This window comes from Rattus norvegicus, chromosome 3 (genome assembly GCF_036323735.1).
Source record: "Rattus norvegicus strain BN/NHsdMcwi chromosome 3, GRCr8, whole genome shotgun sequence".
NCBI lineage: Eukaryota > Metazoa > Chordata > Mammalia > Rodentia > Muridae > Rattus > Rattus norvegicus.
In genome coordinates this window covers 165,260,711-165,285,465 of record NC_086021.1, presented here as the reverse complement: position 1 = coordinate 165,285,465, position 24,755 = coordinate 165,260,711, and the positions used below count along the sequence as shown (strand labels likewise).

General features: G+C 46.2%; 3 protein-coding genes across 16 annotated transcripts in view; 1 reads left to right on the top strand and 2 right to left on the bottom strand.

The window, feature by feature from the left end:
- The window catches only part of Cnbd2 (cyclic nucleotide binding domain containing 2), a 78,426-nt gene extending 72,117 nt beyond the window's left edge, over positions 1-6,309 (bottom strand). For 3 of the 5 annotated variants that reach the window (XM_063283374.1, XM_039104613.2, XM_039104614.2), the window contains exon 1: positions 5,737-6,063. In XM_063283374.1, coding sequence (XP_063139444.1) covers positions 5,737-6,063 — 327 coding nt within the window. The other 2 variants (XM_063283375.1, NM_001304368.1) reach the window with 2 other exon arrangements.
- Positions 5,879-6,743, top strand: Scand1 (SCAN domain-containing 1). The gene is made up of 2 exons (NM_001108599.1): positions 5,879-6,092; positions 6,192-6,743. The coding sequence occupies exon 2, from the start codon at positions 6,246-6,248 to the stop codon at positions 6,672-6,674; it is 429 nt and encodes a 142-aa protein (NP_001102069.1). The 5' UTR covers positions 5,879-6,092; positions 6,192-6,245; the 3' UTR covers positions 6,675-6,743.
- Phf20 (PHD finger protein 20) overlaps positions 6,190-24,755 on the bottom strand; it is a 108,940-nt gene continuing 90,374 nt past the window's right edge. For 9 of the 10 annotated variants that reach the window (XM_017591785.3, XM_006235404.5, XM_008762342.4 and 6 more), the window contains 6 exons: positions 24,365-24,543; positions 21,836-21,935; positions 20,030-20,225; positions 17,174-17,570; positions 14,989-15,172; positions 6,190-11,380 (listed from right to left, as the gene is read on the bottom strand). In XM_017591785.3, the coding sequence (XP_017447274.1) occupies positions 11,238-11,380; positions 14,989-15,172; positions 17,174-17,570; positions 20,030-20,225; positions 21,836-21,935; positions 24,365-24,543 (1,199 nt within the window). In that variant the 3' untranslated portion in view covers positions 6,190-11,237. The remainder of the gene's footprint in view (positions 11,381-14,988; positions 15,173-17,173; positions 17,571-20,029; positions 20,226-21,835; positions 21,936-24,364; positions 24,544-24,755) is intronic. The other variant, NM_001107795.1, reaches the window with a different exon arrangement.

Sequence of the window (24,755 nt, the reverse complement as noted above, 5' to 3'; positions counted from 1 at the left end):
TATGTATATACATCTTATATATTATATATAACACCTAATATTTAATCTGGAGCTCTTCTGGGTGGATTCAAGGATACATATAAATTACCTAATTATATAAAATATATGCATGTAAAAATTATATCCAATTTTTTCCTTTCCCAATCCTGCTCTCAGAAAGATGACTCTGAGACTAAATATTTATTATTAAGTGCCTAGGTCATAAGCTTTGGATAATCCCCTGACTAGTTCTTAACTTATTTAACCATTTAAACTATTCTGTGCCTACCATGTGGTTAGTTACCTCTCTAGTCCTGGCTGCTTCTTTCTCAACATCTCCTCAGCGTCTGAGTTCATCTACATCTCTCAGTCCAGTCCATCTCCCTCTTTTGTCTCTTTCTACTTCCCAGGGTCCTCTCTCTTCCTGTCAGAGTCTCACCTCCTATTTCCTGCCTCAGCTCATTGGCCATCAGCTTTTTTACTGACAGGTGATGTTTATAAGAGATTCTCTCTCTGCAGTGGAGATTCTCTCTGCCTATGCACATTTTCTAGGAAGAGATAATTTTCTAGACTCTATGTTGATGAGATCATAAAGGCTTTAGCAAATTACTTTAATAGTTTTCAGTTCAATTTCTATTTACCTTTTCTTTCAACATTTCAATTTTTTAAAGATTTATTTATTTTATGTGTATGAGTACACTGTCGCTGTCTCCAAACACACCAGAAGAGGGCATCAGATCTCATTACAGATGGCTGTGAGCCACCATGTGGTTGCTGGGAATTGAACTCAGGACCTCTGGGAGAGCAGTCAGTGCTCTTAACCACTGAGCCATCTCTCCAGCCCTTCCTTTCCTTTCTAACATTCCATGATTGGGGGAGAAGGTTCCTCCTTATGAATGAGAACTAGAGATTTAAACCCCACAGTTCCCAGACACTCCTACCCCAGAGGAAAAGGTCTAAACATGGAGCTGCCCTGTAGCTCGCTCTTGCCAACTTTCCAGCTTCACTTCTCAGCTGCTCTCCAGGTCCTACCCACTTCCTCATCCAGCCTGCGATCTGTAAGTTTCCGTTTTACTCAGCATACGGCTTTGTGCAGGCCATACTGCTGGATTCTCGGGAAACCTTAAAAATATCTCAGAACGGGTTGGGGATTTAGCTCAGTGGTAGAGCGCTTGCCTAGCAAGCACAAGGCCCTGGGTTCAGTCCCCAGCTCCGAAAAAAAGAAAAAAAAAAAAGACAGTAAAAATATCTCAGAACACATGCAGGCAAAACACCGATGCACATGGAATAAAAATAAATATAATAATAAAAATTAATTTTGTATTTGGTTTTTATTTTTCGGTAATTTCATACACATATACAATGTATTTCAATCAATCCAGTGGATTCCTGTCAGTAACTTCTTCCAGGTCCACCTCAAACTTTATCTTTTTTTTTTTTTTATTTTAAATTTTAAGTGTCTTTTTTTTTTTTTTTCCTTCTTTTCGGAGCTGAGGACCGAACCCAGGGCCTAAGCGCTCTACCACTGAGCTAAATCCCCAACCCCAATTTTAAGTGTCTTTGTGTGTATATATGAGAGAGACAGAGAAGAGGAGAGAGAGAGAGAGAGAGAGAGAGAGAGAGAGAGAGAGAGAGAGAGAGTTCATTTGTGCACCAATATTGATTCAGGTGCTGGCAGAGGACAGAGGCATTAGATCCCTTAGAGCTGAAGTAACCGGTAGTTGTGAGCTACCCTACCTGGGTGCTGAAAACTAAAAGCACTCACTCTTTTGAGGGGCGGAGCGTTGCATTTATTTGATCACATGGTGAACCCCAAGATTTTGTTGTTTACTGGAAAAACTTGTTTCTAGTTAGGGTATGGCTCAGTCCTTAGCACACTACCTTAATCCCTCTGGGATACAGACACACCCTTAGTACACACCGTTAATCCCAAACAACAACAATGGTAAAGTTAGTTTGTAGAAGGAAGCACCCACGTTTGAAAGCAACGTCTAACTGAGCGGCAGACAAAGTGATGAATCAGAGAAAGAGTTGACAGAATAGGAAATGCCCGACTCTCAGGAGAAGTGAGGGAAAGGAAGCTACTTGAGGGGCAGTGCAGGGAGGAAGGAGGCAGCTTTCACTGGACAGTGGTACAGAGACAGGTTGCAGAGACATAATAAGCTAGAAATAAACGAAGACAGAATGAGCCAGAGAATGAGCAAGAGCCAGAAGATTAGAACAGATTGCCAAATTTAGTTTGAGGCCAAGCAGAGCAAAAAAGTCAGAGGCAGAGAGAGAAGCCAGAGTGAATCAATCAGCTTGGAGAGGAGACTGCGCAAGAACATCGGGGTTGAACCAGGCAGAGTTCGGAAAGAACTAGAGTGAGCTCATCCAGCAGTAAGTCTTCCTCTAAGCCTAGATAAGATTGCACATAGGCTAGAAGCTTCCAGGACTAGGCCTAGCTTAGACAGGCAGTAAGACCCCGAAACAATTGCTACAGGAAAATAAAAGTTACAATTACAGTGGAGACGGGGTTTCACCATCTAGCTCTGGCCGGCCTAGAACTTGTATATAGACCAGGCTAGTCTCAAACTCACGGAGATCCACCTGCCTCTGTCAAGTCCTGGGATTTAAGGACTGTGCCACTATAGCAACCATACCATGCACTGTTGTTTGTTTTTGTTTGTTTGTTGTTTGTTTGTTTGAGACAGGGTTTCTCTGCATAGCCCTGGCTGTCCTGGAACTTGCTCTGTATTCCAGGCTGGCCTCAAACTTGAGAGATCTGCCTGCCTCTGTCCCCCGGAGTACTGAGACTAAAGGTGTGTGCTCACTGCCCCTTAACCAACCATGTCTCTAGCTCCAGGAAGCTTGCTTTTCCCTCTGCAGTAAACCCACCCATGACTCCTCTCCTCTTCCTTGTTGCAGTTGGTTGGGCTGTGTACTGGCTGGTTTTGTGTGTCAACTTGACACAAGCCGGAGTTATCACAGAGAAAAGGGCCTCCCTTGAGGAAATGCCTCCATGAGATCCGGCTGTAAGGCATTTTCTCAACTAGTGATCAAAGGGGGAGGGCCCAGCCCATTGTGGGCAGTGCTATCCTTGTCCTGGTGGTCCTGGGTTCTATAAGAAGGCAGGATGAGCAAGCCAGGGGAAGCACACCAGCAAGCAGCATCCCTCCATGGCCTCTGCATCGGCTCCTGCCTCCACATTCCTACCCTGTGTGAGTTCCTGTCCTGACTTTGGTGATGAACAGCAATGTGGAAGTGTAAGCTGAATAAACCCTTTCTTCTCCAAGTTGCTTTTCGGTCTTCCTGTTTTGTCACAGCTACAGAAACCCTGACTAAGACAGGGCCCCTATTCCTTTCTGGAAAATGGAGATAAAAACTTAGATGTGAGTAAGCTGTCAAAAAGAATATACCATCTGCCAGGGGCTGTCACTTTTGCTGGAGCCATCTGAATTTTCACAGAAACTTCTATGAGTTAGTTCTATTAAGTCTTAAACCCTGGGACAGATGGCTGTTGCCTACTTAACTTGTCAAAGTCAACCTGGCCACCAGATTCTCCCAGCATCCCTCAGCTCCTGCCTATTACAGAGTCTTCCTGGCTTGTATACCCTGCCCCTTTCCATGAACTCTACAGCCTAGTGGCTGGGCTGCCCTTCCTGCAGAGGCCCTTCCATGTATCATCCAGCCATTTTGGTTACCCGCCCACTTTGTACCTTTGGGCTTCCTGGCGACGGCACCTGGCTCCCCTCTCTCCCTTCTGCCTTCCCCTCCTCTCTCTCCTCAGCATGACTCAGGATCATGTCTCCTCTGGACTCCCCAGGTGCCTCTGACTCTGCCTTTACTTTCCCTTTCAACTACAATAAACTTTCTCCATTGTGCCTAGGATCCACAGTCATGTTCTTTCTTTTTGATTTCTCTTTCCATTCAAGTTCTTGACTTTCCACTCAAGACTTTTTCATTTTATAGATTAAAACAGCAACAACTGTAGCCCAGAGGCTGAAGGCAATAGACCTGACCTAATGAAAACATGTCTGAGTGCCTCATCCATGTGAATGTAGAGATGGGTGAGGGGGTCAGAAGAGGGTGCCTTACTCTACTGTTCTGCTCACTGCCTTGAGATAGGGTCTCAAGTTGTATTTAGAAGTACATATTGGATAGGCTAACCACACAGCTCTGGAGCTCTACCTGGGCCCCACGTTAAGGCTCTAGGCAAGCTCAGCCTGGATTTTACATGGGTGCAGGAGATTCAGGTCTTATGCTTGCACGGCAAGCACCTATAGAAGAATTTAATTCAGCAACATGGCTGCTCTGGCAAGGGATCACATCCAAAGACCTTCTAGGTCTGGGTGATCTGGCTGGAATGACACACTTTTAATCCCTTAACACACACCTTAATCTCTAACAATGAAGGTAAGGAAGGTTAGTTTATAGAAGGAAGTAGGTTAGTCTGGAAGTGACATCTTATTTAGGGGCAAAGTGTTGAATCTGAGAAAGATTTGACAGAATGAATCAAAGACAGGATGTGCCCAACTCACAGGAGAACAGCACTGGAAAAGAGACTACTTAAGAGCAGAGAGAGGGAAAAGGAGTGTGGTGATGTGGTGTGTGTGTGGATACAGGCTGCAGAGAGAACTAGGTAGACACAGGTGAAGACAGAATGAGCCAGGAGATTAAGACATTGCCAAAGTTAGTGTGAGGCCAAGCAAAGCAATCCAGTCAGAAGCCAAGAGAAGCCGAATCAAATCAGCCATCTTCGAAGATTCGATTGTATGGAGGTCAGCAGCTTTCAGAACAGAAGGAAATGTTGGGTTTCCCAGAGCCCTGTCTTCACTCAGCTTAGGTACCCCATCCATCTCATCCCATCATCTGAGGTTCCAAGCACCCTGACCAACCTCACCATCTCCCTAGCTCTGAAAACACTTTAAAGCCAGAGCTGTATTTACACCACTTGACAACCGTGAGGGAGGTACTATTCACTGCTGGGGGTGCTGAAGCAAAGAAACCCTGAAAAAAAGATGTTTCCAGACAGCTGATTCCAACACCCTAGACAGCAGCTAGTCAACAAAAATATACTATAAACTGTAGGTGTAATTTGAAATTTTCATAGTTGTATTTTATAAGTAAAATGACACAGGTAAAATTTAATATAGTTTATTTGACCCCATATATATACAAAATAACATAACATACTCAAATATGTAAGAAATATTTTTTCTTTTCCTACAGACGCATGGGTATTCTACATTATAATACATCTCAATTTCGGGGGTATTTACACTTCAAAGATTCAGTAAATGTATGAAGCTAATGGCCACCATATGGGACATCATTAATTACAGTCCACTTATTAATCTTAAGGTTAAAAAGTAGTACCCACCGAATCACTTTCTCTTGGTTTTTGAGGACAAGCAAAAAAAAAAAAAAAGTTTGTTTTGGGCGAGGAAAGACTAAAGAATCTTGCCCCAAATACTTTGTCATCCTCAAAATAAAGTGAGATTTACTGCACCTATGCAGGCAACAGGGTGTGTGCATTTATGGAGAGTCTCGGCTCACTTTATAGCTCAGGCGTGGCCTCTAGACCTAGGATTAAGAGCTTGAGAGGTCTTTTTAAAAGTAGTCGGAGCCCCTGTCCCGCTGTCCCACCCAGGTCATCCGCCCAAGCTCCAACAAGCCCCTGGCCAACCATCACCCTCCTCTGCCCATGACTGTCAGCGCTATCCCCAGATCCTGGTCGAGTAGAGGCCAGGATCTGCCCTAGCAGGCGCAGGTCACCTGCAAGCCAGGGCGGTCCTTCGGTTGGGGAGTCTCCGCCTCTAGCTTATCCTCCATGGATGGTCTCTCCTTCTCTCCCTCCTTCTCTCCCTCCTTCTCTCCCTCCTCCAATCCGAAATCCGATTCCGACTCGGATTTCGACTCCGTCTTCTCCGCTTCCATCTCCTCAGTCTGCGGCAACGATGTCTCCTCCAATAGGAGCTCTTCAGGGTTGCCATCATTACTGCCTGAAAAGCTGGTATCTATGGACTCCCCAAAGGACTTCCCCCGCTCAGACTTCACGTGACTTGTAGGGGACGCGGTTTCCGGATTCTTGGAGCCCTCCATTTCCGGCCTGAGGAGCTTCGCTGTTAGAGGTAAGCTCGGCTCACCCGCGGTCTGTCCTAAGTCCGCGTCCCGCCGAGGTGCGCGGGTTCTGCCCTTCAGCGGGTCTCTCTTACCTCATTCCCGTGCAGACGCAGAAGGCGCGCGTAACTGCGAAACAAAGGGTGACGCGGACAGCCGTAGTCATGGCGGCGCCGCAGCCCAGCCAGGCCGCCCAAAGCCCCGCGGCGCCGCCCGAGCAGGAGGAAGGAGCTGGCGACTGTGCGGCCCGGGAGCCCGACTCCATGAGCTCCCCTGCCCCGGAGCTCCCCGGCGCGCCCGCAGCTTTGAACACAGCGCCTCAGGCTGACGCCGCCCCGAGGCCCGGCGCCTCTCGTCCCGGCCCCGAGACCTTTCGCCAGCGCTTCCGGCAGTTTCGCTACCAGGATGCGGCGGGTCCCCGGGAAGCCTTCCGGCAGCTGCGGGAACTGTCCCGCCAGTGGCTGCGGCCGGACATCCGCACCAAGGAGCAGATTGTGGAGATGCTGGTGCAGGAGCAGCTGCAGGCCATTCTACCCGAGGCGGCTCGGGCTCGGCGGCTGCGGCGCCGCCCGGACGTGCGCATCACCGGCTGAGCGGCGGAGCCCCGGGCTCCCTGGACTGACAGCCTACCCCGAGTTAATAAAAGTTGAATTTTGACAGCTGTGTCTGGTGTGTCTTGCCTTTGTCCTTTATTTATTGGGCTTATTTTACGAACTTGTTGCCCAACTTTCCAGCTGATAGCCAGAGGATTCTGGGAGCCCATAAGAACAGGCTTTTTATTAGCTATTCCTGGAGGGGGGGCTGCACCTTTAGGCGGGAAATCTCTCCCTTCTCACCTTGTTGACTAGATCTAGGACACATCCTTGGGCTTTCTAAACCCGCTTGAGTTTTGTTCTGCAAAAGGCCTTGTTAACGGTTTCAGTTGTCTAGTGTTCCATTCTACCCTTTGCTTCATAGTATCTAGTATCCGAGCTTCAGCAGGTAGGTAGCAGTATATAGTGGTTTGGAAGCTGAGCAATAAAATAAATGGCCCTACTAAATACTTACAAATACTTAAATAAATCTGGATTGTATGAGCTGGGTGTCGTGGCTCATACTTTAAATCTCAGCTCAGAAGTAGAGGCAGGAGTTCTGAGGCCAGCCTGGTCCACATAGTTGAGTTCCAGCTAGGGTTATGTAGAGACCCTCTCAAAAACAACAGAAAACCAAGGAAAATGAACTCTCTAGTTTCACTTTATGTTCAGTGGCTTAAAGATCAGTAGTTGGAATCAATACAACTGGACAACACATTGTTTCCCCACTAATTTTGTTGGAAATAACCTCTGTTTCTAACCATTTCCTGGGAAGCATTTTTGAGAACAGCTTTTTTCAGGTTTTCTTTTGAGAAGTCGTGTGTACTTTACATAATTCCCACTTGTCCATTTCTCCATGACCTCTTCTTTCACATGTTACACACACACACACACACACACACACACACACACACAGTATAATACAGGGTCCTCAGAAAGGAATGATGCTTGGCATGTTTCCTTGCCTTAACCTATAGCTCAGGGTTTCCTAACTTTCTATGCACACATTAATCATTTGAGAAATGTTTTGCCTAAAACTATTTAGGGTTCATGACCTTAAAAACAAACCAGTGACCATGACCAGATTGTATACCATGAAGACACCTCTGATTCCTTAACACTGATTAGCTCTCGTTAACTTCTGCAAGATGTCAACTCCCTGGAGTAAAGCACACTTGTGAGCAAGCCCTTCGTCCCCACCCTGTGTTTAAACCAGTGAGTAAACCCTAAAGCTGCACCTGCACAATGGTTTTCCATGGCCAGAGCTTGGAATGCAGAGTGATAGGAACTTACCACAAGTGCTCATTTAATATGTCCAGAGCTCCTGCTTTAACACCTTCTGATAATCCTCAACTCTTCAAAAGGAAGGGATTTTGCATGGAATGAAGACAAACAGTTCTGAGGATTCTGCCCACCGTGGGTGTTGAGGGGTATAGTTCAGGTCTATAGGGAGCCTGGGGCTGTTGAAAGCAATGGACAAATCTCAGTCCAGGGAAGCAGCCTGTTCTACCTTGATTTGCTTCCAGCAACCAAAAATGCAGTCGATCTGCAGCCTCCACTGCAATGCATGAGCCACACTTGGGTAGGAGCTGGTATGAGCATTTTGTTTTTTGAGACAGGGTTTCTCTGTGTAGCCCTGACTGTCTTAGAACTCACTCTGCAGACCAGGCTGACCTCAAGCTCATCATAATGCATAAAGCATTGGATTCTTGCAGGGTTATAGTAGTATACTCAAGGAGACCAGGACAAGATCATTTCAAATTTGAAGCACAACTGCTTCATATTTGCGGGTTACATAAGCTCAAGCTCAAGGCCAGGCCTGGACTACACAAAGAACAACCTGAAGAACAACCAGGTAAGGTGGCACAGGACTTTAATACTAGCATTTGGAACAGAGACGGGATTTCTGGGAGCTCTAGGCTGGTCAGGGCTACATAGTAAAACCTTGCCTCCAAACTAAACCAACCAAATCCATAACCTTTCATACTTAAGTAATGTGACTGACACATAGCAACAAGAACCTGTTTTATTTTTCCAGATACAGAAGTTTGCATGTTTTGCAAATATTGCTTGAGAGCAACACTCATATGTACAGTGCCTTCTGTCTAGCATCGCGTAAACACAAATACGTATCCACAGTGCAATGTTGGCTCAGCCAGGATCCACCTTGCATATATACCGAAGAACGACTGATCGAACCAGAACTTTTTTTTTTTTTTTGTTCTTTTTTTTTCGGAGCTGGGGACCGAACCCAGGGCCTTGCGCTTCCTAGGTAAGCACTCTACCACTAAGCTAAATCCCCAGCCCCTGAACCAGAACTGTTTTATCAAAGGCGACTTTCTATAGGTGGAGAGTTCTTTAACAGACAGAACGTAGGTAGTGCACATCTTTCTAAATGATAACATTGTTTGCAAATAACAGATTCCAGTGCTCCAACATAGGGGTGAATTCACTCTGACCCAAACTGGGAGTGGAGCCCCTCAACATGGCTTTAAGTTAGGGAAGAATTGAGGTTATCAGAATATGGGGAGTTTGCTTTGCTTCCCTAAAAACAAAAGTCACAATGAAACCAGATGATGTCCTTCACAAAACCTAAATGATAAACCCAGTAATAACCACATGGCAAAATTAGGATCGTCAGTTTCTGCTTCCATCTCTGAACAAGACACAAAATGACCGCCTTCCAGGCCACAGCTTCCCAGATGTGACACTACATCAAGAGTAGTTACATAAAAGAGAAACCTTAATTTAAAACCCTTTATTACATTTGTGTGTATGTATGTGTGTCATGGGACAATTTGAAGGTGTCGATTCTCTCTATTGGGTCCTGGGGATCCAACTCAGGTCAGCAGGCTTGGCGGCAAGCACCACTACCAACTGAACCACTTCGATGGCCCCCAATCATCATAGCGCACACGGTTGTAGCTATAGATAATTATCTTGTTCCTTCCCCTTTCAGACAACCATCATACAAGTCTCAAAATGTAGCTATATGTTAAACTACCCAGGACTCTGATGGCATGTATACGCTTGGGGCACTTCTTCCCACAAGAAAACATCAATGTGAGAAGTGGGAAGCAGCCTCTTGTAAGGGACTGTGTTGGCGTCACTGCATGTCACACAGTCCCTATATGCTTGCCCCACAGCTCACTTTATATCAAATGGTAGACAGATCTTTAGACAAGGCATCCATTCCCTGAAACTTCTCTGTACATAAGCCTGAATTTATGGCCACAATGGCCTGTTGAGCCTGAAACGAAACCACTCCCAAGGCAGCTAGAGGTGCTGCTGTTGGGAACTACTGACCTCGGCTCCTTGATGGTTACATAGTAAATATTTGCAGCCTAGAACATTACAGATTCCAAAACTGATAATGAACCGGTGGGTGTTGATGGATAAATCAAACAAAGTTTACCGTTAGTGATGCAAAAAATGAAGTCCTCACAGCACGGAACCTCTTACCTTTTGCCTAGTATGATAAAACCAACCAAAAGACACAGCAATGACACATGGAACCAGAGCCTGCGACAACACAAATCTCTCTGAAGGTACAAACAGACTGTACCTGGACTGTAAGCAGCATAATTACCTTCATCTCACAAAGTAATACAGACGGGGACTTAAAGTGTTACAGTGTAGCGGCAACTGCTACCCCAGCCTCCAGGGAGGAGGGAGACTACATATAGAATTGCAAGTTTGCTGATGATGACGACGTAAAATAACTCCCAAGTTCTTTGTAACAAATCTTTACAGTAAAAGAGTTCAAAAATTTTGAGAAACGTTTTCTTCATAACTTTAAATAGAACTGGGAAGCTATTGAATTTAATAAGTGGGTAGAAAATGCTGTCCTTTGGGTTCCAGACCCTGACTGCTTCCTTCTGGAATTCCTTGTAGATTCTCATTCCATCAAGATTCTAGCTCCTCCTTCAGCAGTTTCACTTGGCTGTCAAAACCACAGCCCAGCAGACTCTGGAGTAAAAACATAAAAACTTGTCCCTGGTACCGTGAAACCATGCAAGAGTCGAGGTGAGAAAATGAAGTCTTGAGGAAGCAGAGCAGTCGGGCCCCAGCCTTGGAAAACTGCATGGCACAGTGAAGTCCCAACGTTCCAGTGAGGCTGAGGGATGAGAGCAGTCGCTGCCTGCTGCACACACGCCACACCAGGCAGAGAAACCAGAGGGGTTGGCACATGCCTCTACCTGACTCAAAAGTCAATTAAATAAACTGCAAATTGAATTTACAACTGTTTTCTACTAGATTTTTTTTTTTTGGCTCTCATTTTGTTTATCATCAGTGGCACGATTCCAATTGAAGATGTGCAAAGACTTGCTTCGTTCAACAATGTGCACAGAAGGGGATTCTAAGACTATGGGCTGCCTTTGCAGTCGGCTTCCAGATCAAGAGTGCCCCGTCCTCCAGCAGCCAAAATGGTCTCTTTGTCCCAATGTCCATCACACTCCTGGCTAAATCCCTGAAGTCAGTCAGTGTCACGTGCATTCAGCATGCTTAGTTTATTTACTTAAATATGCGAAGCCCCCTGGCAGACATGCCAGGATTGTGCTCCAATGTCTTGGGTGCCCAGCTTCATGTTGAGCAGCAGAGGGCAATCTGCTGCACCTTGCCCAGGTCAGTCAGCAGCTGCTTGATGCAATGCTTGAGCTGTGGAAGCCTGGCCAGTGGCTCTGGGGGCTCCAGTTCCCCAGTGTAGTCCAGCCAGCTCTCCAGCACTGCAGGCGGAAGAGAGAGAGTCCAGTGAGTGTTGGAACTTGACTTACCATAAACTCAATACGGCCATTTTATTCCAGGCTGCCTCAATACTAGCACCCCAAAAAGCACTGCTCCAGGGCACGAAACCCTAAAGCTAAGGTTTGCAGTGTGAATTATCCACCACAGGCTTCTGCTGACTGCTTGGTCTCCAGCTGGTGATGCTATCTGGGGAGCCGTAGGTCACTAAGGGTGTGCCTTCCTCCTTGCTCCCTGACTGCCATGATACAGACAGGTGCCTCCCCATGTGCTCCCACCACCACGACAAGACCAAGCAACCATGGACTGGAGTCTGAGATTATAAACTACTTAAGCAAATTTCCTTACAAGTTGTTCTTGTCAGGTATTTGGTTAGAGAGATGACAATATAAATGCTCACGACAGGGCAGTACTAAAGTTCTAGTTAGTGAGAGAATGACCTATGTCATGACCTCTCCAATTGGGGCCGCCAGCCAGGTAAGATGCAGGTTGTTGCCCTCTGAGGGGCCAATGCAACTAAGTCAAGTGAATTGCATAGTTATGTTAACTGGCCGCACAAAGCTAGCTGCTATTCTGCCACAGCCAAGTCCAGAAGGCTGTGAAAACAAAGCTTTCCACATTGTAGAGAGGGCAAAGCTGGGCTGCTAGAAAATCTATAGGGAATTTGAGAAGGTCTGTTCTTGTTTTTTTAAATTACTGTCAATTTTGATTGGCTTCACATTAACACCTAATAACTGTCAGCAGTGTGAAATATACTTATTTTCTCTTTTAAGAAGTTAGTGTACAGGGGTTGGGGATTTAGCTCAGTGGTAGAGCGCTTGCCTAGCGAGCGCAAGGCCCTGGGTTCGGTCCCCAGCTCCGAAAAAAAGAAAAAAAAAAAAAAAAGAAGAAGTTAGTGTACGTCTACACTAGCTTTTAATCCAGCAATCGGGTGGGGTCTCTTGAATTGGAGACTACCCCACAAAGATCCTGTCTCAAAATGAATCTTCCTCCTAAAGGTAAAAGCTTCAAGCTTCATTCACCCTTCACCCTTCACTTTTAAGTTTTCTTGCCCTCTTCAAGCCATGGGGATAGGTTTTCATCCCGCAGGAAACATGGCGGTCCTCTAGGAAGCCAGAGAAAGCCTGGCTCACCACCTTGACCACTGGCCACTTAGAGAGCCCAGGTGACAGGGAAGTAAGATCTGTGAAGGCTCAGACTTCTCTTCTGAGGAAGAACTCCTTGGGCAACCACAGAACATTCCACACAGGTCAAGAAGGAGCATCAGGAGGGCTGGAGAGATGGCTGGGTGGTTAAGATCACTGACTGCTCTTCCAGAGGTCCTGAGTTCAATACCCAGCAACCACATGGTGGCTCCTAGCCATCTGTAGTGGGATCTGATGCCCTCTTCTGGTACATGTGGATAGAGCACTCACACACATTATAAAGTAAAAGCCACAGGGTCTCATACAGGCTGGATGTCAGTGGGTCTGTCCCTCCCTTTCATTTGCCAACAGGGCAACACCATTTACTGTTATTTCAGTACTCTCATCATCCCTCTCCAACAGAAAAACCACCAATTTTTCTTTCTTTGAACAGAATCCTTGTATGTTGCTCATGTTGGCTTTGAACTCAGTTCTACCTCAGTCTCTTAAGTGCTAGGATTATAGGAAACACAAGCTTGGCCTGCCTGGTCTCTGCCTCAGGATGACCCAAACCACAAAGGTGCGTTAGCCACTCCACATGACTGAAGCTTGTAACAAGGTACTTTTCTTGGAGTAATTTTATGTGTGAGCTTTTTATTACAGCCTTAGTTACAGGCTTCAGTGCTTGACTGTAATTCACAGAATCCTCAAACATAGATTTACAAATTTGGTCCATTAAACTGTTTTAAATTACATTTGATTTACTTTGTATGCCTGCAGAGATCAAGGGACAATCCGTGGGACTCTTTCCCAGGCGGATCTTGAGGATCAGGGCTGTTGGGCTTAAAGGCGAGCTTTTTATTTGCTGAGCATCTATCTAGGCCTAGAGCCCACCTTTACAAATAATACAAAACAAATAATAACAATAATAAGTAAATAATCATGAAAAAATTTTTTTTAATTCAAAACCCAAAACTAGAAGAGATTCCTCAGCCAGTGAAGTGCTTGCCTTACATGGACCTGAATTTGATCACCAGCATTCGCATTAAAACAAGAAGGCTGGGCACGGTGGTATAGTATATGCCTTCAACCCCAGCACTCTAGAGGCAGCTTCATCTACATAATTAGTTCCAGACCAGCATGGACTGCAAGGGAGATCTTAAGGGCCATAATAGATTGGATAATCAGAATCTACGTAAACCAGAAGTGGCAGCATGAATTGGTAATCCAAAAGAACCTACAAAGAGATGAGAGGCAGAAACCGGAAAGAGAGTTCCCAGAAGTTTGCAGGCCACCAAGGGTGGCTTATGAAGTGGTGAATAAGAGACCCTGGCTCAAAGCAGAAGAATGAGGGCTGACATTATGACTGCCATACTGTGCATGCTGTGGGACAAAGATGTGCTTATACACCAATATGCAGACACAAATGCATGATATATGCATATTGAAAAAACATTTTTAAGATTTATTTATTTCTATTTTCTGTGCAATGTTTTGCCTGTATGTATGCCTGTGTGAGAGTGCCAAGCCCCTGGAGTTATAGACAGTGTGAGCTGACATCTGGGTGCTGGGAATTGAACCCAGGTCCTCTAGACCACAGTACTCTTAACCTCTGAATCTTTGCTTCAATCCCCTCTCCCCAAAACAGCTTAGTTCCTCTCAGAACTTAATGAATAAAAAAGGGCTCAGACTATTTCCAACCAGCTGCCTCACTTCCATGAAAACACCGTACTTTATCTGTGTAGTGCCGAGAAGATGCTCAGAGCTAAGCTTCCACTTGGCCACTTTTATAGTTTGAAGATGCTTGGCCCAGGAAGTGACACTAGTAGGAGGTGTGGCCTTGTTGGAGTAGGTGTGCCACTGTGGGTGTGGGCTTAAGACCCTCACCCTAGCTGCCTGGATGTCAGTCTTCCACTAGCAGCCTTCAGATGAAGATGTAGAACTCTCAGCTCTGCCTGTAGCATGCTTGCCTGGATGCTGCCATGTTCCTGCCTTGATGATAACAGACTGACCCCTGAAACTATGAGCCAGTCCCAATTAAATGTTGTCCTTATGAGAGTTGCCTTCACAGCAGTAAAACCCTAACTAAGACAGACACTAAACTATTCTTAGCCCTGCATAGTTACCACTACAGAAGAAATTGGACAAGTGAAGCAAGACCCCTAATAGCATCGGACTTTGTAAGCGGCTAATACATTCTTTTTTTCTTTTTTTTTTTCTTTTTTTCCGGAGCTGGGGACTGAACCCAGGGCCTTGCACTTGCTAGGCAAGCGCTCTACCACTGAGCTAAATCCCCAACCCCTGCGGCTAATACATTCTAAAAGTTACATTTGTCTTCACTAAGGAGAGAACTAGGTGAGATGGGGACTGAAGAGGCAAGAAGACAGCTGTCCCTGGATAGCCAGGCTATGAACTTCAGAAGGCTTCAGAGGGGAAGCTCAAGACTGATGCCAAGAAAGGGACCCTACCGTCCAGCTCCTTCTCAATGGAGTCCATCCGATGTGTTACTTCATCCTGAAGAGACTCCACATGTGTCAGCAGGTTAAACTGCCACTGGTGCTGAGAGCTCACCAGCCCTTCTCCACCTCTGTCCAGCAGCTTCCGAGCAGGGGTTTCTTCTAGCAAGACCTTCTTGGGAATGCATTCCCTCACCTGGGCATGCAATCACGTTTAAATCACTGAGCAAAGACAGTCAGTTTTTCTCCAACTAACCAGCATTTAGACCCCTCTGAAAAAGCAGTTGCTGCTCCCATTCTCCCACTGCCACTCACAGTGCTCAATGCAGCCTCAGGACAGCACCTACGGGCTCAGATGCTTCCTCTGGCTGGCCCAGTGCCAAGCCTGAAGCAGGCCTCTCAGAACCCCCAGGGCTGCCTAGAGCACGGCAGTGTCAGGGACAGTTAGGTTATTATGGTCATAGTTATTGAGTCCTGGCTGTCTCTGGGTGAAAAAGTGGCCTCGGTAAGGTAGCTCTCCTATCAGCAACAGGAATATAGTTTTCTCAAGTAGCATTAAGATGGAGCTACGGTGCTGGAGCTACGGTGCTGGAGCTACGGTGCTGGAGCTACGGTGCTGGAGCTACGGTGCTGGAGCTACGGTGCTGGAGCTACGGTGCTGGAGCTACGGTGCTGGAGCTACGGTGCTGGAGCTACGGTGCTGGAGCTACGGTGCTGGAGCTACGGTGCTGGAGCTACGGTGCTGGAGCTACGGTGCTGGAGCTACGGTGCTGGAGCTACGGTGCTGGAGCTACGGTGCTGGAGCTACGGTGCTGGAGCTACGGTGCTGGAGCTACGGTGCTGGAGCTACGGTGCTGGAGCTACGGTGCTGGAGCTACGGTGCTGGAGCTACGGTGCTGGAGCTACGGTGCTGGAGCTACGGTGCTGGTATACAGGCCATACTGGGAGGCTGCCTTGGTAAGAATAAGAACTTTGAGATTTTACATTGTGTCTTCACAGGACTGCCAGCCTCTTATTATACACTTGGGATCTCATACTTTATTCATTTATTTGGGATGGTAACAATTCATGAGAACACTTAGGGCTTCTTGTGTACAAAGCAATGTCCTGAAAGCTTCCATGGATCTGAGGAGGACAGCCAGAACCAAAGGGGCTGAAAACCTAGACTTGAAAGTAATCTGCTGCAAACAGGCTAGCGTCACTCCTAAGCCACAGACTGGCAGACAGAGGCTGAGGGTACAGGTCACACCCTGGAAGCAGAGTTGGGATGCCCCCTCTTGGCAATACACAGCAGTGCACTTAAGCTGCCAAGGCCAATCCAAAGGCTAAAGTCTAAGAGAGTAGGGACAGACAGAGACCTGAAACCACACAAGCCCTCTTCACAGAAGACAGGCACAGTGACACTCACGAAGAATTAAAGATTCTAACATGACACCTGGAGCTCAGAACATAATGACTTAATAATGACAAAAACTGAGTAACAAACAAAAGGCTGGCTCCTGGCTCAGAGTAGCAAAGACTTTAATGAAATTAACTCCTTTATGACAGGGCTAGAAAAAAAAAAATACAACTTTCTTGAAAACATTATGTCTAACATACTTGACTAAGTTCATGCTAATAATTAAGCACATAAATGCAATTATAATGTAAATAATACGAAAGAAAAAAAAAACAAATTGTCCTTATAGTTTTTCCAAGTTTGAATCAACATCTAGCCTCCACCCCCTCCCTCACCATTGTGCCATTTTGTGGAATTTCCTGGAACTGATGACCTTTAACTAAAGTAGGTCCCTTAACTTTGTACACATCTTAATAGGGAAAGAAAAAACAAAAACAAACAAAAACCAAAAAGCCCTCTGATGAGCAAATTTAATGTTTGTATTAGAAGTATCTTCCAAAAAGCTGATGTGCAGGGACACTGCCTTATTTGTCTGTAACTTGGTAACATACTAAGTAAGCAGCTTAGTAACACAGCTGCTTCTTGGAGCTTTGGAATATTTTCTCCTGTATTCTTGTTTGAGTCCTTCCTCTGTTTAAGACAGAGCTGTGGACTCCACATGTGTACGGCACAGTCTACCCTTGGCCTGCAGGTCAGTTGTAATGGAAAAAAGTATCTTTCATAGGAAGGCTGGCCCAGAAGGAGGACTCATCAGCACACAGCCATGAAGTAAGGAGTAAGTACAGGCAAGCCACCTACCTTTGGGGAGCTGGGTTTGGGATCGATGTCCCCTCTGCTCCTATCTTGGTCGATGGGCCAGCCTAGGCGAGGGGAGAGGGGGTCGTCACCATTCTCACAGAGGGGGCTGACTGCATCATCAAGGGCAGAGCCTCTTGTCTCCACTACCAGCTTCTGCTCCACAGCGGGGTAATAGGCGCGGGGTTTCTGGTAGCAATGCTCACTGGTGATGTAAGACTCCTCTACAGACCGGGGCAGGGGCGATGGCTTCTCCACCGCCCCATTCAAAGTTCTATAGCTTGGGGACTCCTCGCTCCTGGCGTCTGTGATGTGGATGTGTCTGGAATGTGCTCTCCCTTCCCCTGAGTGCTGTTTCCAGGGCTGGCACCATAGCTGCAGATCAGGATGCTCCCTGCTTCTGTGGGAATGGCAAAAAGAAACAGTGTTGAGGGTAGCTGGGCTGGCACCATTGCAAAGCTCCTCTCATCAGCATTCTCCTGTGAGGGACAGTTGCCTCTCCCTGGGATACCTCCCCACTTACCACACCTCTTAGAAGGCCACTTCAGAGGCACCCGCTGCAGGCACCGTGGATGAGCTAGACTTCGGTGCTGAGCAGCAGCCGGGGAGCTCAAGCTCCTTCTGGCTTCCTCTTTTGGAAACTAGTGCCATCATCTGTCAGCCACCAGCACTGACTTTAAAGATTCCGGAGTCTGATATCCAGAACCACATAGTAGAAGAGAACCAATCACCCAAAGGTGCTCTTCTAACATGTACACATAGGCCATGGCACACACACTCCTAAAAATAACCTCAACTCAGTCAACTGCAAAATAACCCTGACATGCGACAGCACTGATAATTACCAAATGCAATGGTGCTGCTGGGGTGGTCATTAACAGAGTCCCCAGAGCCTACAGTGGGGTGACAGACTCCCCAGAGCCTATATGGAAACGAGTGGCCACCAAAAATCTAGCTCCAGAAGGCCTAGAACCTCTGTATGAGTAAAGCTCTGAGAGGGACAAGTAGCAATAGCTTGTCCGAAAGAATTTTTAAAACTTTTACTTTTAAGTGGGCAGGGGGTGGCTCAGCTATTGTGAGCACCTAGCTGTTCTTCCAAAGGATATGGTTTCAACCCACATGGCAGCTTATAACTGTCTGTAATTCTACTTCCTAGGATCCAGCACCTTCACACAGACATAGATGCAAGCAAAAGCATCAATGCACATTAAAAAGAAGTGTGTGTGTGTGTGTGTGTGTGTGTGTGTGTGTGTGTACGTGTACGCACGCATGCATGCAGATGCTCTCAGAGGCCACCCATTGCATCTCTCTCTCTTTTTTTTTTTTTTGGTTCTTTTTTTCAGAGCTGGGGACCGAACCCAGGGCCTTGCGCTTCCTAGGCAAGCGCTCTACCACTGAGCTAAATCCCCAACCCCCATTGCATCTCTTAGAGCTGGGTTACAGATGGTTCTAAGTTGGCCAATGTTGGTCCTGGAAACTGAACATAGACCCTCTGGAAGAGCAGCAAGAGCTTAACTGCTGAGCCACCACCTGCCCGTCCCTCTGGCAGCAGACTTCATCTTCTTTGCCTGTGAATCATGAGTGTTTACTATGAAAGAATAAACAAAATGTGATATGCAAATACTACGCCTTTTGCTTTACAGAGAAAGGAAATTCTAATGCAATATAGAGGAACCTTGAAGGTATTATGCCATGTGAAATAAAACATGGGTAAATGTTGCATGGTTTCTCCCAGGAGATATCTAGAGAAGCTGAATTCATAAGGACAGAAAACAGAATGATGTTGCTGTGCTGAGAGGACGGGGGACCAGAAGATGATTTAGTGCACAGAGAAATCCGTCTTGTGGGGTGAATCATGTCTGACGACTGGCTGCATGCCTGTGGAATGATTTCACAATACAGAAATGTACAGAAAAACGGCTAAGATAGAAAACAGATATGGCATTCAATCCTGTAACCCTAACCATGCTGGAGGTCAAAACAAGAACACTGCTTGAGCTCAGGAATTCAAGTCCAGACAGTCAAAACAATTAAGAGCTGGGTGCTACATGTCTTCAATCCCAGCACTCAAAAGGCAAAAGGTAGGAGGATTTCTGGGAGTTCAAGGCCAGCCTGGTTTACATATCTAATTCCAGAATGGCCAGTACTAAATAAAGATAGTCTGTTGTAAAAAGAAAAAAAAAAAAAAAAAGAAAGGTTCACATGGCAAATTTGGCATTATGTATATTTTACCACAATTTAAAAACCCTCACTATAAATGTAAAAAAACTCAATGTAAAAACAAACAACAGTACACCCAAAGACAGCACAAAGCAAACTTAAGTGTGTATATTATGCACAGTGGCCAATATCTATAATAATTCCATTTCTCAAGGAAAGGCTAAGACATGGTAAAAGGACAGAACAAATTCCTGCAAACTGTCCTCTGACCTCTGAACCGTGTATCATTTGTGTGCACATGCACGTACACAACTGCTTTAAACAGGAAAACAAGACACCAAATGCATACAGCATGTCCCAATTTACATGTGTTACATGCACTTACCAAATTCAATAAGGTCTTAATATAAGTGAACTTAATTACACGCAAAGTAGTCCTTAATAAAGTCAATTGCTTTACAAAGAAATGCTTATATGTAAACTGACTTTGAGGGGAGTTGGGTGGGGTGAGGGTACTGATAATCAAACTCAGTACCACACAGGCTAGGCAAACACTCTACCCCTAAGCCACAAACTCAGTATGGCAACAGAATTTTTGGTACAGGTCTCAAACTTATCAGTCTTTGTGGTTTCCCACAAACCTGACTGGATTGAGAGCCACAGTGAATTCCTGCCCAAAGCTGCAAGCAGCACACTTACTGCAGGATGCTCATCTTGAGCTGCAAGCCGTGCAGAACTTCAATCACTCTCTGAACATCCCCGAGAAGCTGATGGGTGGCCACAATCTTCTTGGCATTCTGATGGGAGTAGTTCTCTTCTAGAAATGCCAGACCATGCATATGTCCCCGGCTCAGCCACTCCTTGTCATACCAGTACTTGAAGCCAGGCCTCTGACCTACAGTGATAACATTAAAACAGTCAAACACGCCCGAGGGAAGCCTAGGCTGTCCCCTCAGCGGTCCTATCATCCTGAGTTTCCAGAACTGTGTTCTGACTGCTGCATTCATTTGGTTCACATTTACTTGGCCTCCATGAGGTGTTGGCGACAAGGCAGAAACAAGGCATGGTCCCTTCCACTAGCCACAGGTCTGTATTCTTCCTCCTTTCAACCATCTCCTCCCTCCTTCCCATGCTGCTTCTGCCCTTCCCCTCCTTTCTCTAGACAGGCTCTCACACAGCTCAGACAATCCTCAAACTGACCATGTAGCTTAGACTGGCTTTGAACCCACTCCTCCTGCTTCTCCTTGAAGAGTTCTGGAATACAGATGTTTACCGTCATGGCCAGCTGAGTTATTTCTTCAGACTTAAGTCATTTCCTTCCCTCCTCTCTCACAACCTTCCATAGCTTTCGCCTGCTTACAGAAGGCGACCCAAAATCCCTAACTCTATCTATTAAGGCCGACTGAATCCTGCTTTCTTTCCTCTTCTCCTCACTCCACCCTTATCATGAGTTTTAAACACACACACACACACACACACACACACCTCTTCCTTGGCCTCACCTCTTCCCTCTAGTACTACTATCTGAATCAGCACATCCCGAGGCCTCTCCAGGGCATATGCTGCCCGTCTCCTCACACAGGCCTTTTGGTCACCAGCTGGCAACAGAAGGCCTTTTCAGGGTCCCTGGTTACCACCTCATTGCTTTCCCTCCTAGCTTCACCTGTATACCTGTCTTATGTTTATTTAACTTGTTTTCTCTCCCAGGTCCCATTAAAAGGCAGAAGAAATGAACCATCTTACTGATGGCTGTGGTCCCAGAGCCTGACATCATGTGTCAAAGGGACACAGAGCAAGTATAAGGCTCCAAGCCCCTTCCAACAGTACTGCCTGCCCCAGCTAGTCAGGTGACAGGCCCTCCCTTCGCTGGACCCTGCTTCCCATCTGTCAAATAACAGATGACCTGGGTGATTCCTGGGCCCTGCCCATCACAAGCCTCCTTGGAAAGGACAGGAAGCATGAGCTCAGGGACTCGGCAGCACTTCCTGCTCCAAAGGCTCAGGAGACAGCACCCTCCAACCCGATGCATTCACTCGAGTCACTCGTGAGTGCAATGGCAAACACGTGCCCTCGGACATCCCTGCAATGCCACCAACAGAGCCACACACTCATCCTCAGCTCTCAAGGAAGAAACTCTCTCACTACTGAAACTGGAACAAAAGATTGGCAAGGCCCTGAGCAAGAATGACAGGAGAATTCGTGGAGCATTCAACACTGTGGACAGTTTTGATCAGACCTACAAGCTTTGTGCTTCTCGTTAACAACACCATATGTGTTTCCCACTACATTCCAAGACCAGGCCTTCTGCTAGGTAAGCATCTTCACACATATCCCTTACTGCTACGTTCAGAAGGACAGGCCACCACGTGGGCTTGCAACAAAGGTGAGCAGAGTCACCTGGTCATTAGCGAAGATTCTCCGAGAGTACAAGCACGGTGTGTGGAAAGTTGCTGTGCTAAGGAAGAGGTTACATACTGCTCCCAACCCAGCTCCAGAAAGCTCTACCTGGAGGGTCTTGGCAAACGTAGCAGGTGTATTTCTCGGGCACATTTTCTTCCAGTAATCCCATGCAGACCCCGTGCTGCCAGCACTGGCATTCTTCACACTGTGAGAATTAAAGAAGCAACAGAACTTAGAAAGTAGAGCCCACTGACCTGGAGTGTGGGTGAAAGGAAATGGGGGGAGCGCTCCCTTCTGACCTCTACTCAACAAAGCTATGGCTACACAATGACCCAACTAGGCCACCACTGATCACATGGAGGGTGACGCATAACGAACAAATTAAGTTAAGAGTCCTTAGTTCTTCAGTCCCAAGAGCCATTTCAGAAGTGTCCGTATGACTATTGTCTCTGGAACAGAATAGAGCACAATAAAGAGAATCTAGATGGTCAAGTGTGGTGGAATATGTCTATGATCCCAGAACCTGAAAGGCAGAGGCATGAGGATAGGCTCAGCCAGACTCAGTTACACAATGAGACCAGAGCCAGCCTGGAATACTTCAGAACCTGTCTCAAAAACAAAACATGGAGCAAAAATGTAATCAGTTGAATAGTACTGACTTCAGACTGATTGCTGCCATTCCTGCCGCTCAGCCTCATGATCACTTTGTGGGGCTTAATGAAACCTGTTCAAACTCTTAGAATACATTATGTGTTACATGGCACAGTTCCAGGTCTCAGCCCTAGGCCTCAGTTTCCCCAAGTGGAGATGCGATACTGTTCCTGCCCACACCACAGGCTGTCTGTTAGGAATCCATGGGTCATATGCACATCCTCCCACTATGAACTCAGCACAAAGCCTCACACTGAGTTTCTATTATTAACAGATGGTAGCTAAGTCCCTCTGGCCTCCTAGAGCAATCACGCCCTAGTTCTCTGCATTTATTCTTAAAACTTGCTGAAGGTTGCACAGGTGATTAATGGCACATGAGACAGCGTGAACTTAGCCAAGTGCAAGAGTTCCTGCAAAGCCTGCGCTCAACCCCCTCTTTCCTGGTCCTGGGAGACCTGCCAGGGTCAGGAAGCAGAAAGGATCACTACCTTGAAGACACTAACTTTACTTGGGCTTATAAAACATTGTGGCCCCCAAAAATAAGGAAGTTGGTAGCTCTGAAACTAAGCAGGACTCTAAAATTAGTAGACAGAAAATATATGCAGAGAGGAAAGATGAGAGGGAGGGGGCCAGCCCTGCCAGGGAATTAGACTATTACAAAGGCATAAAATAATCACACAGCATTGTTGTGTTCTTCCGCCTCTGCTTCACTGAAAAAGAGAGGATCCAGAAAGAGACCCGAATGTACAGAGAAAGGCAGTAAATCAAGCAACATTTCAAAATGTGAGCACACTGCCAGTAAACTGAAGTCACAGCCCTCACTCCACACCAAAATAAGCATGCATAAGGTGCTTAAAGAACAAAGCGTCTGAAGTTCTAGAAGAAGCCACACAGATCTACACCCAGGAAGCAGAGACAGCATGGTAGCCTGTGCCTGTAACCTCAGCATTTAGGAGACAAAACAGAAAATACAGCATGTTTGAGAAGAAATGGGGCCAAGTGAGACTGGTTAGTTTCATTAGCTTGAATCTAGAATCACGGTGAAGAGTCTCTCATTTAGGGATTGTCTAGATCAGGTTAGTTTATGAGTCTGTTTATTCAGGATTGTTTTGGATAGCGTGAGAGGGAGACCCCCATTATAGGTGGTACCATTCCTGGGCAGGGGATGCTAAACCTTGCCAGAGTAAAGAAGTAAGCTAAGTGTGGCATGCAGGTATGAATTAGTTCCACTCTTCTTCTCGACACTGAGACAGGAGGAGCTGGCTTCATGCCCCTGCCACCACACCATTCTATGTCCATCTAGAACTGTGGGCTACAGTAACTTCTCCCTTAAGTTGCTTTTGTGAGGATATTTTATCATAGCAACAGAAAAGTAACTAAGACAGAGACTCTGCCCTTAAAAAAAAAAAAAAAGGACAAAAGACATAAATGCAACTTCAAATTTAAGTCAACTTCAAATTTTGTTATCATGCATATAAAACAAGGAAAGCAAAAAGCCAAAAAAGCCTGCTCTTCCTAATACATATAGCCTATGCAGAGATGTATGGTAGGTAGGCTGCCAAATCCCTTCATTGGGAACACCTGCTGCCAGCACACATGCATGCTCACATACACACACATACATACACACACACATACATACACACACACCAAATAACAGAGGAAGACAAATTATAAAACCTGACTCCATTTCTTCCCTCAGGACACCAGGGAAATTTATCTCAAAGAGAAGATGAGCCCATAAAGAAGACTGAATTACCACTCTACAGTCTGAGTCCCTGTTGTCCAACTCCTCTCTGTGAGACCACAGGCAAGGCTTTCCCTTTGGCCTCAATGACTTCTCATTCTATAATGGGTTATTTTCAGCAACCTAGAATTCCCAGAAATCTGAACCCAAAAGCAAGCTCAGTCTAATGCTGTGCGAACTGCTCACATGACTCACTCATGTCTTCCTCTAACCTGTGTTCTGGAAACTCTACTTGCCTGAATCATAAAGTCATTTTCCTCCTGCACTCCACAGATGCATCGGACCACCTCAAAGTCATAGCGGTCGTCGCCTTCAAGCTCCTCATCTGGGTTGGTGGTCACATCAACATCTTGACCGTATTCCTCATCACTCCAAAGAAAGCTCTCGGAAGAGGACTCGCTCAAATTATCCTCCTCTGGAAGGAAAGGGAAGCCAACAGTCAGTGCTCTAAACTCACACGTAACATTGTGTTTCATCCCCACTTGTCCAGGGACTTCCATGGGCCTGGAAACAGGACTCAGTTTTCAGCTTTATGCTTATTAGAACAGCTCAACTGATGCATGCTGCCTGACCAGGGCTGAACTAATGTCCCCATTTCCCTAAGGGGACACAAAGGGGCTCCCAGCA

Excerpts from the sequence above, each read along its gene's own strand:
- Scand1 (NM_001108599.1), top strand. The coding sequence starts at position 6,246 with ATGGCGGCGCCGCAGCCCAGCCAGGCCGCCCAAAGCCCCGCGGCGCCG.